Raw genomic sequence first — 17,838 nt, 5'->3', positions numbered from 1 at the left:
ATGCTGCAAATAATAATAATTAAAAAAAAATAAATGGAACAAGGGAATGCAGATTAAATGCTGAAGAGCACAGTCAAAACAATAAATACACAGGTATCGTGGGAAGGAAGAGGTGAGCCATAGTGGGTATAGATGGGAAGGCTGCATGGAGGAGGTTTGGCCTGCGCCTCGCAGGGTTTAGGGAAGAGCATGGTGTGGTGGACGGTTGGTGGAAAGTCAACACCCCCTCCACCTCTGGCTTTCACCTGTGTCTCCACTCTTCTTCACAGCCCAACTTCTACAACGGCCACCTCTGCTTCTGCGCCTCCTAATTGTTGGCAACCTGGCCTCCATCCCCACCTTTCCCCTGGAACAGGGCAGCCAAAAGTCACTAGCTACCACCATGGGCAAGATCCAAAGGACCCTACTCAGCCATCGTTTCCCTCGACTTCTTGATACTCCTCCTTACAATACTGCCTCCGGATGCCTCTTTGGTCAAGACTCTCTTTGGATTTTTTTCCCCCACTTATCTGGTTGTTGCGTCTTGATTTCCTTCCCAACTTTTCCTCCTGAATCTGTTCCCTACCTTAGGGGGTCCTGCAGCCATCTCTTCTGATTCTATATCCTCTTCCAGGCAAACTCAACCCAACCCATGGCTTCTCTTATGACCCAAACGCTCACCACCATCCACAGATATCTCCTGCCTGCTCCTCTCTCTTGAGCTTCATGCAGTTACCATTGCACATTTCTATGGATATCGCGCAGGTACCTCCCTGTCCATGTTTCACCCTGTAAACGTGGTCTTCTGCAAGGGACCTGTCACTGGCAGCAAATGGCACCAGCATTCACTTTGTTATTCAAGCCAGGATCCTGGCAACCAACCCGATCCTTTCATCATTCCCCAGCCAATCGCCAAGTCCTCAGTCTCACAAATCCAATGCCTTCTTCTTGTCCCCACTGCTCCCACGCTGGTCCAGGGCACCATCACAGCAGGGATGCATCAGCCTCCTGCCTGCCACTTCACCTTCTTCTTCCCTGCAGTCCACTGTCCACATATCAGCCAAGGGTCTACAGGGCGCATCCAATCACGTCATGCTCCTACTCAAAACCCATCTGTGGCTGCCATTTGCCATTGGGATCAAGTCCAAAAGCCCTATCAGCAAGATCAGAACCTGGTCCCCATTCCCACCTCTGTCTCTCAGGAGCATTTCAGTTCCCTGACCTCTTTGTGCATGATGTCCCTTTGCCCGGTCAACTTCTCCTCATCCTGCTGGTCTCAGCAGAAATCTTCCTTCCTGGGGGATGACCCCTCCCCCCAGCTGTAGGAAGACCCCCTGCTAGGAGTGCGCTGCCACCGGAGACCTGTACATGCACGATGCCTTGTTTCATGACCGCCTTCCCTGTGGAGCGGCAGAGCCCTGGTGGAATGAGCATCTTTTAGTTCACACTGCCTCCCTAGGATCTGCCTCCACTTGCAGTTTTCAGGTGAATGAAAGACTGGCTCAACTAAAGCAGAGGACACGCTTAAGGGGACGGCGGAAGGTCAGGGTGGCCAGGGAGGGGCAGACATACTAGAAAGCCATGGGGTTCCTGAGCAGAGGAAGAGCTGGAGTGGGTGGGAGCAGACAGGGTAAGAAGAGAAGCGAAGAGAGAGGCTCGTGGGGGCAGCACTGGGCATAACAATGGAATTAGTCAATGCCACGTGCACTTGGCACCAGGACGGTTGGTCCATCTGCTGGGAATGCTCAGACCCACATCAGGGGACCCGATCTTCAACTCAAACAACAGATCCAAAAAGGGGTGCAAGCTCTGTAGCCTCGTGCTGGCATCCAAGGTGTGGATAGGTCCCACGTGTCATGCAAGAACTCCCAAGAGGTTCCAGCAAGTACAGCACCCGAGGCCACCGAGCCTGTTGTATTTCCAGCTAAATTCAACACTGAATTCATCTTCCCTCTCCATATCCTCCTCCTTTATGTCCTTAAGTGGCTCCCCCCGCCACTTCTCCCTCTCCTTTATGTCCCCACCTCCCATCACCAAGTGCTGTGGTTAATATTTTCACACACTGTCCTCATTGTTACCAAGTACATATAGAGCCCTATTCTTGCTCACCTGAACTGCTCCAAGAACCTCTTATTAGGTTCTGATGCCCACCCCACCACCCCAGCCATTCTCCATGAGCTGTCTATGGACACGGAAACCCAATGACCCTGATCCCTTGTTCAGAATTCAGACCACTGCCACCCCTGCCCTCCTCCCCTACAAGCTTCAGCAGCTCCAAGACTCTGCCCTGGTGCCAGACCTGAAGGATGACATCCACGCGCAGGACGCGTTCCAATGACCACAGGTAGATGATGGTGAAGACCAGTGTTCTGGGATGCGGCAGGTATGTAGCCAGCAGGCTTCTGGAGGTCTGGAGCATCCTCAGCAAGAACACGGGCGGGTGGGGGGCATTTCTGCAGCTCCAAATCCCACACCTCATGGAAATCCACAAGCCTCTTCTTCCCCAGAGGCAACACAGTTGAACCGGTGGGAAAGCGTTCACGAGCCAGAGGGAACCGCCCAGAGCAGATGTGGTGCCCAGAGCCCACGGTTTCTCCCACACCACCACTGGACACGGGACAGTGAAGCCACGGGCCTCGCCCTCAAGCGGGGGAATAAGCCAACGGAGGGCCTATGCCCTCGACCCCCCTTTAATCTTCACTTAACCCCTTTATAAGTATAAAAATAACACAAGCTCATTTGAAGAAATGTGTAAACTAGAAAGAACAAGGAGAGAAAACCTTTGGAACTACCACCCACCTCACTCGTGGTCAACTCACTTTTTTATTTGTATGTATTTCTACAAATAAAATGTACCACAAACAAAACTTTCTCTTACTTTTGTTCACCTAACAATACACATAAGCACTTTCTCTAAGAATAATTCTTAACGTCGTAATACTTCATTTATTAGCCAGTTCCTTTCCTGTTGGAGACTGAGGCTGCAGCCAATTTTCTCTCCAACACGGCTGTGAAGAACACGAGTGTGGTGCTCTTTGCTCTCATTTCCATGCTGCCCCATTACATTTTACAGAGTAACCAATTTCCCCTAATTTGACCCTGTTCCGAGATGGGTATCACGGTCTTAACACTGACGCTCCTCTCTCTGGCCAAGGAACGCTGTCTCGCTCTGACAGCCTCCTGAACTGCGTGTGACTCACGTTGTCGTCAGTATCTGACCCATAATTATGTCAACAGCCAGGCCAGTGGGGACCGTGCACGGTTTTGCCAAAGCTCCACGCAAAGAGAATGGAGGCTGGGGGGATTCTGCCCCTCAGATAGCTATGTGAACTACGGAGGCCATCAACGCTCCGTGAGTATCACCTCCGACTGGACATGCCAAGCGGAGCAGTGCACGGCTTCCGTTCCAACAGGCCGGCCACAGCGGAGTTACAGTCAGCTCTCTGTGATCACCCCCTCAGCCTCAGCACAGCTCTGCAAGAGCCTGTGGGTGATACTGGGGTTCAGCCGGTGAGCTGTGCCGAGGGGCTCTGCAGCCCACTGGGCACCCCACAGCCAGGTCTGCTCTGAGCTGCTCCCGGAGAGGCGCGCTTCCACATGGGCAGGGTGTCACTGACAGCAGAGACTGTCCTGAATGTGCCTTGGTGGGGCAGATGTGGACCTGGTCCTCCAGGATGTGGTTTGAGAAGAGTTTTCTGGAAGTAAAAGGAGCCTATAGACACAGCACAACATGGCTACAGGGGAGAAGAGACAAAGCTATCTAGGACCCAAACAAGTTATTTTCTTGCTGTTGCCAAAAAAACCTACAAACAGGGTCCGGCCCCGTGGCATAGCGGTTAAGTTCGTGCACTTCTCTTCGGTGGCCTGGGGTTCGCTGGTTTGGATCCTGGACTCAGACCTACGTACCAACTCATCAAGCCATGCTGTGGCAGGTGTCCCACATGTAAAGTAGAGGAAGATGGGCACGGATGTTAGCTCAGGGCCAGTCTTCCTCAGCAAAACAAACAAACAAACAAACAAAAAAACCCACAGAAAACAAAGCAAAACAAAAAAACCCTTAATCAGTAAGAACAACAAAAACTCTCCCAGGCTACATACCAGTGGGAGGCCCTGGGCTTGGTTCCCAAGGACCGGTGACAAAAAGCATGGGGGGCACTTGCCCAAGGTAGGGCTTCAGCAGCAGAATGTGGAAGCCCAGATCGCAGTGGCTTTCAAGAGAAGCCCCAGCCACATCTATTGCCTGGCAGGCCCGCCCTCTAGGCCACTCCTTGGCTCAGGCCTGCCCTTCCTACCTGAAGCCCCCTAACTCTGGGGCATGCCTGATGACCTTTTAGCCATGATGCTCAAGAGGGCTGCAGAGGTGTCCTGCACACTCCTTGGAAGAAACTGCAGAGTGCTGCTTGGAAGACAAGAGTAGGCGACAAGGAGACACAGGCAGGGCCAGACACCAGGCCCAAAGGCTGTGAGGAGAAATCTGGGCCTCGTGGAAAGCTGCAAGCTCTTCTTGACAGCTTCCTTTTCTTCCTCTCAACACCCAAAAACAAGAGCCTTTCCTTACATCTAACGTTTGACCTCTCTGTGTTCTTGCACACACCGAAATACGGACCACCCAATACTCTAGTTCCTAAGACATACATGCTCACTATAGAAAAATGAGACAACCCAAATCACCAAAGACCCCAATGCTCAGATGCCTGGGGAAACGCTCTGGAATGCATCCTTACAGCTCTTTCCCCCTAAGTACCTGAAGAGACTCACTGGGTTCTCCCCGACTTATCGCCCTATATAATTTCATTTTGCAATGCATCGTAATGTTTCTCCACCTCAACGAATATATTCTGGACATCACTTTTTAAGGCTGCCTATTATTTCACGATGAGAAGACATCAGCCCATGAACAGTTCGTAAGTTTCGCACATTTGGGATGTTCTGATTTCCTGCTCTATGAACAGCCCTGTGATGAACATCTTTGAAGCTAGATGTCTGCGCCCTTCGCTCATTCCCACAGGCTTGGTTCCTGGAGGTGTACAGCTGGGGTGCGGGGCGCCCACTTGTTGAAGGCTTTATGTACATTGCCAAACCGCCCTGCGGATGTCTTACAGCTCATCGTTCTTCTGAGCACTTTCACCCAAACCGGGTATTTGACTTAAAAAAATACAGCAGGTGGCAAAGAGCTTGGTTTGAATCCTGCTACATGACTTGCTAGTTTTGTGATCTGGGATATACAACTTGACCCTCAGACTCTTCATTTCCTCCCCTATAAGTGGGGCCCACTGTGGCACCAAGCATGACAGGGTCACAAGAATGAAAAAAGACAATGCATGAGAGGATTTGGCACAGGCCTGATGGAGATGGAGCGTTTAAGGAATGGAAGCTTGTTCCCTCTTTTTTTCTCCAGAGTTGTCAAACGTGGCCTCTCCTCGTTCCCTTTGTCCTGTAATTCTTGCTCAGGTGGCCTTGCTCTGAACAAACTTGTCCCACAGCCTCCCCCACCCTCGGCACTCGCATGCCCAAGCCCGCTCTCAGAAAGGATTCCTGACCTCCAATTTGGCACATACCACGAAGCGTGTGAGCGACAGAATCGTCCCTTTTAAAGGACTCTTTACATGTACGGTGGAAACAATCGTGGAGGTTTCTCCTAATATTTCTCAGATTTTGTGCTTTTAAAGACCTTACTTTAAAAAACTTTTTGACAAAAACATACTTCAAATAACTACTTCTCTCCTCTAACTCGACTTCACGACACGTTTTGAAAGTAAAATTGGAGAATTCAAACCCAAGAAGACACTTTAAAGACATACCTCAAGATGCTTGAAGAAGAGACCACTTCTGTCACCCGGAGGCCATGGACATGGCCTCTCGGTCTCTCCCTGTCCTGTCCTACCAATGAGTGGTCTCTCCGAGGGGGCTCTGCCCTTCCCTTTAAAGTGCAACCACCCTGAGTTAGTGCCTCGTTTCCTCCTGGTCAGATGACCAAAATCCACTTGCTGGCCTCGTCCTCACTCTGCCTCTCTATTCCAATCTGTCTGAGATGGAGCCCCTGGGCAGTCTCCCCAGGCACAGCTCAGAATCTCGGGCCTGCTCTGAAACTCTGTAACGATTTCCATCCTTTTACCAAGGAAGGATAAAGGCTTTAACATTCTCCACTTAGCGCCCTCATCTTCTTGGCTCCAACCAGCTTCCAACCTGGGCAGCAGCGGCCTTTTCCTCAATGCACCCAGAGCCTTGACTCATGATGACTCCTTCAGTCACTAGCTCAGAGCCTACCCATTCCCAGAGCCCCACATAAACGCCAACTCCTGCTTGAAGTCTGCTTTGAGTTGCCGTGTGACCCCTCGTGGCCCTTCTCCACGGTGCTGGGTTTTCTGGTTACTGGGTGCAGCCTGGCCCGCTGGGTTTCAGGCTCTGGGGTGACCAGGACTGCATCACACACATCTTTGATTCCTAGGCAGCACCCGGCCTGCTGCCAGTGCCTTTTATCTTGTTTCAAACGGATTTCCTTCTCCTCAAAACACCTTAATGAGCCAGCCCTGATGGCCTAGTTGCTAAAGTTCAGTGCGCCCCGCTGCAGCAGCCCAGGTTCTGTTCCCAGCTGCAGAACCGCACCACTCGTCTGTCAGTAGCCATGCTGTGGTGGCAGCTCGCATGGAAGAACCAGAAGGACTTACAGCTAGAATATACAACTGTGTACTGGGGCTTTAGGGAGAAAAAAAAATGGGAAGATTGGCAACAGATATTAGCTCAGGGCAAATCTTTTCCACCAAAATCCCCCAAAACCCGAAAAACACACACTTTAACAACAGCAACAAATATGACTGGAAAACATTACAGAACGTGCCCAGCACTGTGCTAAGGGCTGGAACATCAAGAATGAAAAGTCCTTAATCTCAAGGATGTGAGCAACGAAATGGGAAAACAGCAGTACCTATGGACAACAGAGCACGCGGGAAAACCAGGTTATTCCAAGGCTTGAAGTGGTAATTACCATGTCTGTTAGTTCACTCAAATGCTTTAGTGTGTAGGGAATTTAAGATTAAAAAAAAAAAAAAAAAAAGACACCACTTGATGGCAAAATCCAGAACACATAATTTTGAAATTAAAAAAACAAACCCCAGAAATCTCCAGGCAGGAACGAACTGATTGCACTCCGTTTTTATGGAAAAAGCACACAAGCCTATGATCGTGATGAAGGAAAAAGTCGATTCATGGATACGGCACAGAATCTGGGCATGCAGCCGAGTCCTTCACTCCCACACGCACAGTGGGACCGCTGCTCACCGGGATGCCTGAGGCCTAGGCAGGACTTAGAACAGTGTCAGCGAGCTTTCATGTGAAGGGTATTGTGTTAAAATAAAATCCAAAGAGAAATATTTCAATTCCTTAAAAGCCATGAAGTCACATACTAAACCTCGGACGCCAAACGGTGGATGTGGGTTCAATGCCATGTGGGCTTAGTCAGAATTCGCTCCCCCACCCCTGCCCCAGGTCTCCTGCTGCCCAGGGCCAGGCCCCCTCTCCCCGCACACACTTACTCTGTGTCTCGCAGTCCACACAGTGGGAATTCCCCCGGATGTTTCGTATCGACTGCAAGGCCATGGCCTCACTCTGGCTCGTCAGTCGGGACTGGGCATACAGGAAGACACATAAATGCAAGACGTAAGAACGAGAAATTTATATCTCTACTAATAGCGTCAGGGGGAAATCAAACAGATGGTGAGCAAACAGAGGATGAGGGCGATTTCAGACAATGACCCCGATGGAGAATGCGCTATGCACCGTGAGGAAATATTACATGGTAAGATCTATCAGATGGACGCCTCCAGCGGAAATGAGGACAGAGGTAAGTTCTGTATCATGTGTGGATGAACATGAGACCCACTGCCCCCTGGAGAATGTAATTGGTTAACATACTTTTACTGTCATGTGTCTACTCGGCGTGAAGATTAAAGAAAGAGAAATAACCTGTGTATAAGCCAAGAGTCAGGGCTGAATCAACATCCTAACACACGTCTCAGGACTGCTCGTTAGGACACCACGTCCACACCCCACTCCAGGCCTGGGAGAGGCACTTTTCACTTTAAGACAATGTCAGTTGCTACGGCATGAAAGTCACTAGCCAGTGTGGGGACAAGGAGGAGTGTGAGTGTAGCTGGGGGCACGTATTCTTAAATTTATACTTAATTATCTTTGCTAAGCAAGTTAAAAAAATATAGAAGGGGAAAAGGACAACATAAAAATTTATAAACTATGACATGATCACCCATAGTTCAGTTTATTCACATTTGGATACTACTCTTCCAGCCTTCTTTGAAAGCACATCTGCACGCATATGGTCATGGGCCACATAACAACGTTTCAGTCAGTGATGGACCATCTATATGATGGTGGTCCCATAAGATCAGTACCATGTAGCCAGGTGTGTAGCAGGCTCTACCATCTAGGTTTGTGTAAGTGCACTCTGTGACGTTCGCACAATGATGAAATCACTTAAAGATGCATTTCTCAGAATGTATCATTGTTATTAAGCGATGCATGACTATACATGTACTTTAAAAAAAGCCAGCATCACATATATATACATATATATTTATTTACTGCTTTGGAAACTGCCTTTGCAGCCTAATGACATATTGCTCTCTCTCCACACCACCACGTGTTCTCCAACAGCATCATTTTAAATGGCTGCATAATATTCCACTTATGACAACTTAGTTATGAAGTTTTCTGTGACGGACATTTAGGTTGCTTCCAATTTTTCTCTATTCTATTACAAACAGTGCTGTAAAGAATATGTTTACTGCTAAATCTTTGCACATATTCATGATTATTTACTGAGGATAAATTTCTGGAGGTAGGGGAGTGCTAGGTGAAAGGATATGTACTATTTTAAAGCTTTCGATGCATACATCTAATATACTGGTTAAAGCCAAATACACTTCAGAAGACACTCACAACACACTTGATTTTTGTATACGAATTCTTCATAAACTGAACCATCCCATGTAAAATTGTCTGAAGTGCAACAATTTATCGCTTGCTACCTAATAATAAATTATAACTGATTAATTGCTACTGTCTAATTAGCATAATGCATTACTGGGGTTTTATTCCCTTTGGTTAGATACCCGAGAATTCAAAGTATGTTTAACAATTTATACTGGCATCTGGCGTGTGTGTGCGCGTGCGCACACATATACAGGGACGTGTCTGTCTGTCTACCTGTACCACTTCTACAACATATGCATGCATACATACGTCTACACTAGCTACCAACTCTGAATTATCCACAGGCAGCAAAAATTCCTTATAGCTCATTCTCAACTGAGTCTGTATCTTCTCCTCAAGCTACTCCTCGTGGATATTATTTCCATGCTGTACACTTTCTCGCCTGTTCAGCACACGCCCAGGTAAACAGACGCGAGCCTGCCTTCCTCAGTGCTCAGTGAGTCCTCCTCCCAGGGGAAGCGGCCGCTGGCGAGCGCACATGTCCAGTGAGAGACAAGGGGCAGCATTTTAAGGCTGGTGTTTGCCTCAGGCCCAGAGGCAATGCCGTCTGTTTTCATAAAGAGCTGGGGAGAGTCTGGCAAGGGTGTGAAAGGAAAAAGGCCCACGCTTTCCCAGATCTTCCGGAATCTGCATGATGTGGCATGGATTCAGAGTCTGACTTGGGATACTGTGATTTTATATAAAACTTGGAGATGCGTTTGTCTGCTCAGCCACATGTGTCCTCCTACGCCTTTCAGAAACTAAATTCCCATGTTTTGTGGGTGACACGTGTCGTCGATCCCCATTGACAAGGAGGCCTGGGAGCATCCTGTATTGGCTTCAGTGCCACGTCTGTGGCTGCATGACTCAGTAAAGCCAAGGTGCTCAGAAAGGAAAGGCTGGGATTCTTTCCACCTTGGGTATAAAACATCTTCAAAAAAGAGAAGCAAATTACATTATAATAATAATGACTATGGTCTGGTTTACCCTGGTTAAAGAGGGTAATAAAATAAGACAGTCCATCTTTCTGAGAGACAGACTCTCTTCCTAATGACAAAGTGGAACATAAATCACTGGCAGAAATTTCTTTAAATGGTTACAAATGAAATTGCAGGTTGGTGGGCAATGTCCTTTCTCTCAGTTTCTAGTTGATTTTAATTGGAAAAATCAAGCTGCTCTCCAAGACTCTAAAAGGTCCCAGAGAAGGGGTTAAAAACATCTAAGCATTAAAATAATGAATTTGAAGGAATCTCTAATGGGAGAAGGAAAATGGGAAAAATGCCTTTTGCATAAGGAGTATCACTGGGCAGTAATCTAGAAAACGCAGGTTAAAGTCTTTTTTTTCCCCCCAAGCTAAACAAACGCAAAATGCAAAAGAATCACGTCTAATTGAATAAAGCATATACCACGTTTTATCAGCACAGTTTGGAAAATGACATTGTGTCCTCCCTAAGGTCTGTGGATGCCCATATACGGGCATCTACTTTTCATTTCCGTCTGTAACAAGAGTCGGTTTTCCAACCTGACATGGATTTGAATTTTGGGCATTTATGATAACAGAACAGTGCATCTCTTTTCTTGAGTGCATTCTGCCTAAAACAAAAATAAATGTGGCCACATAAGCCAGAAGAGTCCAAAAGATTCCATCATCTACAATAAAAGGTCAATGCTTTCTCTTTGGGATTAGTTGAGAGAGTGAAGATTTAAAATGGCATAGTCTGCCACACAAACGTGCTTAAGCTAGGACACTAATCCACCTTACATGATACATATCGACACAAAGTGTTTTTCATCTTTTCAATTACTTAGCTTTTTGCTAGGAAAGAATAACTGGGTCTTGTCAATCACACACATCATATGATGCTCTCCCCTCCCTTGGGCATCACTCTCGGCCTCCATTTCCCTTTAACGATCAGCAGCTCTTGATTTCGGGGGGCAGCCTGTTAAGGGTCTTACCTTATTCTTGCTGCTCTCACATGACTGTAAGCTGGCTAGGATCTGGCTCTCGATGGCTTGGACCCACGCATCTCGCTCCTCATATGTGGTGGCTTCAAAGTGCCACGTCTGGCCAGTGAGGGACACAATGATAAACTCAAAGTTTTCTTCTTGTTCTGAAACACAGAGTGGAGGGGATGAAGAGTTTAGCTTTCATGAGACCGCAGCCCCTCTGCCAGTCCTTGGTCATAAAAGTGCCTTTGGGTTCAATCGCGCCTGCATGGGGCTGGCGGCACACACAGGACTGGCCGGCTACACAGCGGAGATCTGAATCCGCAGACCTCCAAACACTCAAGATTTGGTTCCTAAAGCCAGCATGGTTTAGCTAGGTTTCAATCAATGCTCAGGGGATGAGGAAAAATGAAAACCAGCGTGTGATGTCAGTGTCTCTGGGTTGGGTACGCATGAAGCAACTTAAGAAAATCACATTGTAACTTACTGCTGACCATCGACATCTGTGGGAAGAAAATTAAGTTAATATTGTTAATCTTGGGATACAGTTTTAATTTCCTTATAAGCGTCAGTGTGTAGATCCAGAGATGCACAGACTGGGAGGGTGGGGGGATTACAGGCGATTTGAAGAGACTTTGTGGCCACCATGGGCACCTGTCTGGATTGGGAAGAGCAGGACTAGTATTCAGATCTCGCTATGCCACTTGCCACATCGGGGTTGTCGGACAAGTTCTTGATTCCTCCAAGGCTGGTTCCCTCACCTTACGACGGGGGAAGGGGCCGCCTCCTTCAGAGTGTTTTCCACTGGCTAAGTGATGTGTAGTAACTCAGGCCAACACAGAGCCCGCGCTGTGGGAGACACTCCATAAATGTCGGCGTTTGTCCTCTATTGTCATCTACCCCCTGGTCCTGCCACAGAAACAAAATAGAGAGGAGGCCCTACATATAAATAGCATCATCAGCTACAAATAACCATGAGGAAATCCTGAGCTGAGTTTCTAGGCACAACACCTCATTTGATTCATAGTTTCCAATCACTAGTCTGGGAACTGGCTGTATTACAATCACCTGGTGAGCAATTGTTATTAATGATGACAACCTTCCTACCTACCCGGCCCACCACTGTTTTAGTTATTATCTCAGTCATCTGCACATGGCCACTTGGCTCACTCACATCCACTGCATGAACCTCTGAATTTCCATGCTCACAGCCCCTGACCTCCAGCCCCTGACCTCTGCTGGGCTCTGTGCTGCCCGGGCGGCCCCACCCCTTCTCTAGATGGCTCTCCCAAGGCCCTGCCTCACCAGGAGCCCTTCAGCCTCTGAGACAAGGATGCTCACTCAGCTTGTCTCCAAAGCAACTACAGCCATGTCCAGCATCCTCTCCTCCTTCCCTTCCATCTCAAGAGAGAAGCAGCCCCCACTCTTGTGGCTGAGACCCCTCCCACCTGACCCCATTGATCCCTGGGGGGTGGGGACAGGGCCCAGGAATGGGAGACTCATGTCCTTCTTAACGCACAGCCAGGTCTGGGGAACTGATTCCCTAAACTACCACCAACTGCCATGGAAACAGGGCCATGACACTTTTGGGGGAAATCTTTACATATTCTGGCAATAACAGTACTGTGTTCTGCGTAAAACCAGCATGGCTGCTCTTTTCAAATTTAACCCTCCTGGCGAGTTGGGCCTAAATCTGTGGAACCAGCTCCAAGGGGCCCAAAGGGAGGGAAGGCGGGCACATTTGTTTGCCAAACCACTGGTGAAGGGCTTCTCCTATTAGCGTGCCCAGCCTCACCGAGCATAATGACGTTTCTGGGACAAGAGGGTCCACCGCTTCCTCCAGCTTCCCAAAGGCCTGTGATTCTCTGTGGAGATGTTAAAAGCTGCAACGAGGGTGCACTGGGGGGGCTGCAGGAAAGTGCTGGGGTGCACGTACTGAGTGTAAGTCAGGCCACCCCCTGAAAAGGGCCAAGCTGGGCTTCATTTGGAGCAGGTGTGGAAAGCTCAGACAAGGGGCTGCACGGGGATGCTCTTTGAAGGGGGGGAGGAGAGGAGCAGCTGACTTCAACATGAGACATGGGAGCCTCCAGAAGGCGTCTTCCACATTATGCTAGTATCCCACGTTCTCGGAATCTCTTGGGTTCCTGAGGTCTGGAGAGCTAGTGATTAGAGTTCTGAAAGTGAGACAGTCATCCGAAATTGAACCCCAATCTATCGGGCTCTTGAGTCGGAAAACAAACGACCCCTGTGTTTATGCAGAAGCAGAACACCCCACTTGCTGTGGAAAAGGGAGGTGGGAGAGAAAGGCTGGGGGCAGTGGCGTCTGCAGATCCCTCGCCCCCACCCCAGTAATGTCCCCGGACACTCATGAGACTTGTTGGGATTTTCATTTAAAAAATTAGCTGTGACTTTCATGCAGGTCTCCCCACGGCTGACCTGCAATTACACCTTGTAATTACTGGCTGAGACGCTACATCTGTGGATTTTAAAAGGCCCAGCTTCCTGATCCACAGGCTTTTATGTCCTAATACTATGAATTACAACCTTTTCCACACTGATTCTTGCAGGATAGTGCCCTAAATTTACACATTTTATGCAAAACTACCCTGGTAAACTAATAGGCAAGGCAAGAAAGAGCTACATAAGTCACAGTTAGGCCACCAGGAAAATCTGGTAATTCGTGGGAAGAAGCTGACAACTGTAGCCTGGGACATCTACCGAACAGGCTCATCCTTCCTCAATCTGTGAAACTGGAATACACAGACAAAAGCTCCCTCTGAGCAGGAGGTATTAGAGCTTTTAGCAAAAAAAAATTACCATCATTAGCTTCCCAGTTAAATTTCTGCACAACTGGCGTGCCATAAAGCTTTCCTGTTCAAATTTCTGGCCGGGATCATAAGCTACATCCCCTGGAACCAAAGGGAAAGAAGCTAACTTGCTTTACACCAAGGCCAGGCTCAGCGGCTGCGGCCGGCCGTCAGCTCCTCCCCGGTGGGCAGGGCACCTCGAGGGTGCAAGGGTTCCAGCTTGCAGGAGACAGTCTGTGCTCTCCAAACGTCTCCACGTGACAGGGACAGGCACACACAGACACTCTGGGGTTAAATACAGAGCGATGGAAACAACAGTGGAGGTCTGAATACAGTGCCACAGAAACATCGATATTTTTTGTCTTGTTCCAATGCAGTAGTTGGTTTGGGCATCTTCTGCTAAAATACTCTCAATACCTCATGCAAAGACAAAACTTCCAAGTTAAGTTGCTAAAGTATAGTTTGGCTTTGCCCTATGAACTATGTAAACGAAATTTACCTACCCATGCAAAATCTACTTAAGGGAACAAATATATTTAAGTGTTTGCAGGAACATCAGAGTTCATTTCTTACAAATTTCCAAATGTACTCTCCCTACAGCATCTCTTCTACAGCCTCTCACTCTTCTTAAAAATCAATTCCACCAGCTACCTTCTCCTTCTTCCGGAAGCAAGTTTCCTTTCCTAATATCTTCTATGTCACGAAACACTTCTGTCTCGACTTTCACTTCATGGTCCTTCTCTGCGCCCCACCCCCGCGCTTCCTTTACCTGGTCCCCTTACCTTCTTGTGGAGCTGGATTCAGCAATGATTTCCTCATCTATTCCAAACCCAATGACCCCCTTCTTCTTGACCTGCACTCAGGACACTCACCCCTACTCCACACAGATACATTCCTTGATCTCACTCCATCCTCTAGCGATTGCCTCTTCCCATCCCCCTTCCCGTCCACCATTCTCAAAGTGCTCACGTTACCTGAGCATGCTCCCCTTAACCACTTCCTTTTCTCTAACAAAGTCCCCCTCGTCTATTCTACTGAAGCATCACTTTATACGATTACAGGTGAACTGATAGCCAGGGCCCACGGGTTTCCCACAGACCCCTTTCTCTCTGGAGTGTCTGGCATTGTTGACTGTGACCACCATCTTGTGACTTTCCCCCTTGGTCCTCTGAGCTGCTCAATCACCTTGAATATGCACCTGGATGTGAACAGGCATTTATGAGGATGGACAAAAGGGATGCGGGTAGAGTTCCATGGGTGAACAACTCACTGGAAGAGTCCATCCAAAGGGTACTAATTACTGGAACCTGGAAGGAGGTGTGGAGTGGCATACCGTGGGACTTTGAGCTCAGTCTTGCCTGTCCAACATTTTTATCGATGACTTGGATGAGGGCACATAAAGTCTGCTTATCAAATTCTGAAAGGGCAGACGGTTGGAGGACCACAGATAAACAAGGGTTTCAACCCCAGAGTTTAAAAAGGGGACTTCAGAGCCGGTGATGACTCAAAAGGTGAAATGCCTCACGGACAGCTAGGAATTCCTGCCCTTGGATCCCAGAGGCAAGCGAGGTTTGGTGGAGATTTTGTTTACCAGCTTCAAACGTGCAAAGGCTGAGCGACTGCAGTCAACACCCATCCCAAAGAGAAGTAATCTACAGCACGAGGCTGCCAGTAAGAATGCAGGCCACAAGTGTGTCATCTACACTGAGGGGGAGGTGGTTCTGCTCTGCTCCTGTTCAGGACCCTTCTGTGCTGTGCCATCACCCAGGGTGGACCTCAGGAGCATCACAAAAAGAGCAGGACACCAGGAACCACCCAATGGAGATTCATGAGTTCTGAGAGAAGATGGGTGATGCCTGTTCTAGGGAGCCCTGAGGAGTCCCCAAGACAGAAAACCGATGGACTCCACTGGTGGGAGATTCTCTCCCCATCAGAGCTATCCACAGGTGGAGCAGCCAACTTTTGGATTCTGCTCCCTTGGGCTTCAATGCCTTGTGTGGCCCTTTCAGTGGGAGACTGGAGGGAACTCAGCACCTCAAAGATGACCACTAGGGCCCTTTCAACTGAGATGCTGTGGGAGGGATGCAAGATAGTTCTCAACTCCTTTGTTACTGGGAGACCTTTGAGAAGCTGCCAGGCATCCCATGGTGGGGATTCCAAGACTGGCTCCAGGCTCTCAAGAGAATAAGTGCCACAATCAAATAGCAATGTCTGCCCTAGGGCAAGGAAGGGTGCATGTGGCATACTTGCCATCTGTTTACCAAGCTCAACTATAGTATTCTTTCTAGATTTTTAACCACTGCTTCTTTTTCTCCCCTCTGGCTCCTCTGCATGTGTTCATCAGGGAAGCAGATTCCAGGTTTAGTTTATGGTCCTCCAGACCCCCTCACCACCTCCAAGTGTTCATTTACTTCCAAACCTTAGACAGTCACTTCCAATACACGTGGTCAATCATCAAATCTGTATTTCTGAACCCAAAACCCAATCATTTTGGGATTTTTAAATGCCCACAGATACTCTTTGAATATTTTGTCCTCACATCAAATTTAAATGCATAAAATAGATCTGCCATAATCGTCAAATGCTCCTTTTTGAGTTTTGCTATTTCTGTTAACAGTTACAATGCTATTTCTAGTCATAAAACTTCAAAATCACCCAGATTCCACCCTCTCCCTCTTCCCACTGCCATCTAATCAGTTATAACATTGCTTAGACATATCCCCCAATCTGTACCTTTCTCTCCATTTCCTTCTACTTTCAGCCCTCGCCTGTTTCACTGGCTCTGGCTCAGAATGAACACATCGCTCAGAGTTTACCGTGCAACAGATTTGCACTATTGCCCCCTGCACCAACACGTGAGCACTTCTCCATTGGCCTGGGCTTGGCTTCCAGGGCTGTGTGTGGTGTGGGCCAGCCTTTCCTGCCAACCAGACTGCCCCACAATATGGCAGACAAGATATGTGGAAGGACCTTCCCTACAAAACATACTTCTTATTGCATTCTTGGAACTGCAGGAAGGTGGAATCTCCAAGCCCTAAGCCCACCCTCTCTCTCCCCATCCAAATCAAACCCATGAGTTGAAACCAGAACTGTGAGCACTAAGCGCTGAATGCCTGCATAAGTGAAGACTATCCTAAGGGATGAACCCTTTTGGTGGCAAAATGAATAAGGTCACAATAAGGTGGGAGAGAGAAACCTGAGTCCCACATCCAGCAATCCTGGAAAGAACGGAGCTACAGGGGCTCTGGGTCTGCAAAGCCCCCTTGGCTTCTGGCACCTTCTCAGAACAAAAGCATTCCACAGGCAAAGATCAACCATATATGAACCCAAACCAAAGACACCAAACACACAGGAAACAGGACAGAGGACTTAGATCAAAGAATTACAGACACAGAATTTAAAATAACCATGGGTGAATTGTTTAAAGAAATAAAAAAATAAAATCTCCTAAATTTTCAAGCAAAAGGAGACCATGGAAATTGACCGGGACAGATCAGAAAAAATGCTAGATCTTTTGGAAATTCCAAAAATCATTGTTAAAAAAAACAAAACCCTCCACGGATGGGTTAAAAGAGGAGCTGGGTGAGAACTGTTGAGCAGGAGGACAGATCTGGAGAAACTAGTTAAAATGCAGAAGAGACAACAAGGAGGGTGGACGATATGAAAGAAATGATGAGGCGTAGAGAAGAGTCGCAGGGTATAACACACGCCTAACCGCCAGCCAAACACTGAGAATTTTATAGGACTGTTGAATGATGTGGAGGTCTAGATACAGGAAACACAACCTTTACCAAGAGGGCTTATGACAAGGAGAACCATACCATGAGTCTACGAAACTGGAAAACTGAAGACAAAGAGAGGCTCTTAAGAATGTGAAGCAAGAAAAGGCAGACTGCTCTTAAACAAATGCTAGTCACAAGGATGACAGATTTCTCAAGAGCAACAAAGCTTCAAGATAGAGGAATAATATCCACAAAGTCCTGAGAAAAAATAATGTCAGTCTAGAACTGGGATCCAGGAAAACGCTCTTTCAAGAACAAGAGCGGAATAAAGATATTTTTCATACAAAAAAATGGCAACAGCTCATTATCAATAGACCTTCACTAAAGGAACCACCAAA

At 47.9% G+C, this 17,838-nt stretch overlaps 1 protein-coding gene across 16 annotated transcripts in view; it reads right to left on the bottom strand.

The window, feature by feature from the left end:
* AGAP1 (ArfGAP with GTPase domain, ankyrin repeat and PH domain 1) overlaps positions 1 to 17,838 on the bottom strand; it is a 558,771-nt gene that overhangs the window by 62,561 nt on the left and 478,372 nt on the right. For all 16 annotated transcript variants that reach the window (XM_070269557.1, XM_070269555.1, XM_070269554.1 and 13 more), the window contains 2 exons: positions 10,921 to 11,075; positions 7,512 to 7,602 (listed from right to left, as the gene is read on the bottom strand). In XM_070269557.1, coding sequence (XP_070125658.1) covers positions 7,512 to 7,602; positions 10,921 to 11,075 — 246 coding nt within the window. The remainder of the gene's footprint in view (positions 1 to 7,511; positions 7,603 to 10,920; positions 11,076 to 17,838) is intronic.

This window comes from Equus caballus, chromosome 6, assembly GCF_041296265.1.
Source record: "Equus caballus isolate H_3958 breed thoroughbred chromosome 6, TB-T2T, whole genome shotgun sequence".
Lineage (NCBI taxonomy): Eukaryota > Metazoa > Chordata > Mammalia > Perissodactyla > Equidae > Equus > Equus caballus.
Note: the sequence above shows the minus strand (reverse complement) of the source record. Positions and strands in the feature narration are given on the sequence as shown.